Source organism: Salmo trutta, chromosome 14, assembly GCF_901001165.1.
Source record: "Salmo trutta chromosome 14, fSalTru1.1, whole genome shotgun sequence".
In the NCBI taxonomy this organism is placed as follows: Eukaryota; Metazoa; Chordata; class Actinopteri; order Salmoniformes; family Salmonidae; genus Salmo; species Salmo trutta.
Window position 1 is genome coordinate 81,070,830 of NC_042970.1, and position 4,836 is coordinate 81,075,665.

At 51.4% G+C, this 4,836-nt stretch overlaps 1 protein-coding gene across 1 annotated transcript; it reads right to left on the bottom strand.

Moving 5' to 3' along the window:
• Positions 1–503: 503 nt before the first annotated feature.
• Positions 504–3,170, bottom strand: LOC115147609 (methylthioribose-1-phosphate isomerase-like). The gene is made up of 3 exons (XM_029689886.1): positions 2,999–3,170; positions 2,262–2,486; positions 504–845 (listed from the first exon to the last, which is right to left on the bottom strand). Exons 1-3 carry the CDS (start codon positions 3,132–3,134, stop codon positions 712–714), a joined length of 495 nt encoding a protein of 164 aa, XP_029545746.1. The 5' UTR covers positions 3,135–3,170; the 3' UTR covers positions 504–711.
• Positions 3,171–4,836: the final 1,666 nt, after the last annotated feature.

The following is a 4,836-nucleotide window of genomic DNA, read 5'->3' on the forward strand; positions in this document are numbered from 1 at the left end:
ACACAGGAGAGACCAGAGAGAGGAGAGAGAGGGAGGGACAGGAGATGAACACAGGAGAGACCAGAGAGAGGGAGGGACGGGAGATGAACACAGGAGAGACCAGAGAGAGGGAGGGACAGGAGATGAACACAGGAGAGACCAGAGAGAGGAGAGAGAGGGAGGGACAGGAGATGAACACAGGAGAGACCAGAGAGAGGAGAGAGAGGGAGGGACAGGAGATGAACACAGGAGAGACCAGAGAGAGGAGAGAGAGGGAGGGACAGGAGATGAACACAGGAGAGACCAGAGAGAGGGAGGGACAGGAGATGAACACAGGAGAGACCAGAGAGAGGAGAGAGAGGGAGGGACAGGAGATGAACACAGGAGAGACCAGAGAGAGGAGAGAGAGGGAGGGACAGGAGATGAACACAGGAGAGACCAGAGAGAGGAGAGAGAGGGAGGGACAGGAGATGAACACAGGAGAGACCAGAGAGAGGGAGGGACGGGAGTGGGAGGGGGTTGGATGTGTGTGTCTGAGTTCCTGCATAATGTGTGTGTGAGACCGTAAAAGGTGTGAGTTGGTATAACACTGACTCTGTGTGTGTGAATGTAACAAAACTGGACTTCCACCTGATCTGTGTGTGTGAGGACGTATAAGTCATATGAGAGAGTGAGAGCAGGAGTATTAAGGTGCAGTAGCGCACGGCGGCCAGCGGGTGGTGATAGTGCCGTCTACAGGGCAGTGAGACGGCCGGTGAGTGCTGCCTGCAGCTCCGAGGGCAGAAACACCCCCAGCTCTGTGATGATGCCCCCAGTTATCAGCTGGTGGGGGGTCACGTCAAACGCTGGGTTCCACACATCAATACCTGGAGAGGGAGAGAGGGGGAGAGAGATTTGAGAGAGTGAGACGGTAGAGAGCGACAGAGGAAGAGGGGGGAGAAAGAAGGGAAGGTGAATAAGGGAGGGAAGAGGAGGGGAGGGAGGAGGAGGAGAGAGAGAGCAGGAACACCCCAGGGAACAGCGTCTCCATTACAGGAGTGGATAATATAATTACTGTGATGTCACAGAGCCCCTCTTCTAGTTCTTTAATTAGAGACACGTGTCACAAGTCAATCAGCTCCGGAACATTCTCCAGAGAATACACGGTACTGTTCCCTCTGTCTGTCTGTCTGTCTGTCTGTCTGTCTGTCTGTCTGTCTGTCTGTCTGTCTGTCTGTCTGTCTGTCTGTCTGTCTGTCTGTCTGTCTGTCTGTCTGTCTACCAGGGACTATACTGTTATACTGCTCTCCCCAGCTCTATCACTATCTTTCTATCAGTCTGTCTGTTTCTCCCTCTGCCATTGTCTCCCACTCTCTGTCCATCACCACCTAGCTTCTCCCACCTCATTAACTCACGGTCTGTCATCACACACACACACACACACACACACACACACACACACACCCCCCAACTCCACCCCTACACACACACCCCAACTCCACCCCTACACACACACACACACACACACACACCCCAACTCCTACACACACACACCCCCCAACTCCACCCCTACACACACACACACACACACACACACACACACACACACACACACACACACCCCAACTCCACCCCTACACACACACACACACACCCCAACTCCACCCCTACACACACCCCAACTCCACCCCTACACACACACCCCAACTCCACCCCTACACACACACACACACACACACACCCCAACTCCACCCCTACACACACCCCCCAACTCCACCCCTACACACACACACACCCACCCCCCAACTCCACCCCTACACACACACACACACACCCACCCACCCACCCCCCAACTCCACCCCTACACACACACACACACACCCCCCAACTCCACCCCTACACACACACACACCCACCCCCCAACTCCACCCCTACACACACACACACACACACACACACATCCCCCAACTCCACCCCTACACACACCCCCCAACTCCACCCCTACACACACACACACACCCAACTCCACCCCTACACACACACACACACACCCCAACTCCACCCCTACACACACACCCCAACTCCACCCCTACACCCACACCCCAACTCCACCCCTACACACACACACACACACACACCCCAACACACACACACACACCCACCCCCCAACTCCACCCCTACACACACACCCACCCCCCAACTCCACCCCTACACACACACACACACACACACACACACACACACACCCACCCACCCCCCAACTCCCCCCCTACACACACACACACACACACACACACTCGTACCCGGGGCAGCTATGGGTACTCCGTTGATGCTGGTGAGTTCCTCGGCGGGACGCTCCTCGATGACAATGTGCCGGCCGCTCTCCAGACTCAGGTCACATGACGTGCTGGGCGCCGCCACGTAGAATGGGATCCCATGGTGCTTTGCGGCGATGGCCAGCTGGTACGTGCCGATTTTGTTGGCCGTGTCGCCGTTAGCAACCACCCTGTCCGCCCCTACGACAACAGCTGAGACAGGGAGAGAGAGAGAGAGAGAGGGGGAGAGAGGAAGAGAGAGAGATAAAATTACAGTATAGCGATAAGAGATGGATAGAACATCAAACCAGACCAGTTATTGGAAAGACAGGAAGAGAAGGAAACAAAAGGCAGACAAGCAGTCAGGCAGTCAGGCAGTCAGTCAGGCAGTCAGTCAGTCAGGCAGTCAGTCAGGCAGTCAGTCAGGCAGTCAGTCAGGCAGTCAGGCAGTCAGGCAGTCAGGCAGTCAGTCAGGCAGGCAGTCAGTCAGGCAGTCAGGCAGTCAGTCAGGCAGTCAGTCAGGCAGTCAGTCAGGCAGTCAGTCAGGCAGGCAGGCAGGCAGTCAGTCAGTCAGGCAGTCAGGCAGTCAGGCAGTCAGTCAGGCAGTCAGTCAGGCAGTCAGTCAGGCAGTCAGTCAGGCAGGCAGTCAGGCAGGCAGTCAGTCAGGCAGTCAGTCAGGCAGTCAGTCAGGCAGTCAGTCAGTCAGGCAGTCAGACTGGGTATACCTGTGATGCTCTTCTCTCTCATGGTGAGTGCAGCCATGCTGTCTGTGATGAGAGTAGCAGGGAACCCTTCAAGCCACGGCCTCATAGCTGTCAGTCTGGCCCCTTGGTTATAGGGTCTGGTCTCTGTACAATACATCCGCTTCAGTCTGCCTAGAGCATGGAGGGAACGCACCACACCTGGAGATACACACACTGGTTATAGACTAGTACTAGAGCCCAGAGACACACTGGTTTATGACTAGTACTAGAGCACAGAGACACACTGTTTATAGACTAGTACTAGAGCACAGAGACACACTGGTTATAGACTAGTAACTAGAGCACAGAGACACACTGGTTATAGACTAGTACTAGAGCACAGAGACACACTGGTTATAGACTAGTACTAGAGCACAGAGAACACACTGGTTATAGTCTAGTACTAGAGCACGGAGACACACTGGTTATAGACTAGTACTAGAGACACACTGGTTATAGTACCTAGTACTAGAGCACATGAGACATAACGGGTTATGAAGTCTAGTACTAAAGAGCACAGAGACACACTGGTTATAGACTAGTACTAGAGCACAGAGACCACACTGGTATAGTACTAGTACCTAGAGCAACAGAGAACAAACTGGTTAGTCTAGTACTAGAGCACAGAGACACAGCTGGTTATAGTACTAAGTACTAGAGCAGACGAGCACACTGTGGGTGTATAGATCTTAGTACTAGAGCACAGAGACACACTGGTTATAGACTATTACGAGAGCACAGAGACACACTGGTTATAGTCCTAGTACTAGAGCACAGGAGACAGCACTGGTTTTAGACTAGTACTAGAGCAGAGACAGCACTGGTGTATAGTACTAGTACTAGAGCACAGAGAACAACACTGGTTAGAGATCTAGTACTAGAAGCACAAGAGACAAACACTGGTTATAGTACGAGTACTAGAGCACAGATGACACACTGGTTATAGTACTAAGTACTAAGAGCACAGCAGACACCTGGTTAGTCAGACTAGTACTAGGTATGACTACACGCACAAGAACAACACTGGGTTATGTACTAGTACTGAGAGCACAGATACACACCGTGGTTATAGTACTAGTACTAAGAGCACATGAGACACTGGTTATAGTACTCAGGACTAGAGCACAGAGACACACTGGTTATAGTCTAGTACTAGAGCACAGAGACACACTGGTTATAGTCTAGTACTAGAGCACAGAGACACTGGTTATAGACTAGTACTAGAGCACAGAGACACACTGTTAGAGTCTAGTACTAGAGCACAGAGACACACTGGTTATAGACTAGTACTAGAGCACAGAGACACACTGGTTATAGTCTAGTACTAGAGCACGAGAGACACACTGGTTATAGACTAGTACTAGAGCACAGAGACACACTGGTTATAGACTAGTACTAGCACAGAGACACACTGGTTATAGACTAGTACTAGAGCACAGAGACACACTGGTTATAGACTAGTACTAGAGCACAAAGACACACTGGTTATAGACTAGTACTAGAGCACAGAGACACACTGGTTATAGTCTAGTACTAGAGCACAGAGACACTGGTTATAACTAGTACTAGAGCACAGAGACACACTGGTTATAGACTAGTACTAGAGCACAGAGACACTGTTTAGTCTAGTACTAGAGCACAGAGACACACTGGTTATAGACTAGTACTAGAGCACAGAGACACACTGGTTTATAGACTAGTACTAGAGCACAGAGACCACTAGTTATAGACTAGTACTAGAGCACAGACACACTGGTTATAGTCTAGTACTAGAGCACAGAGACACACTGTTATAGACTAGTACTAGAGCACAGAGACAC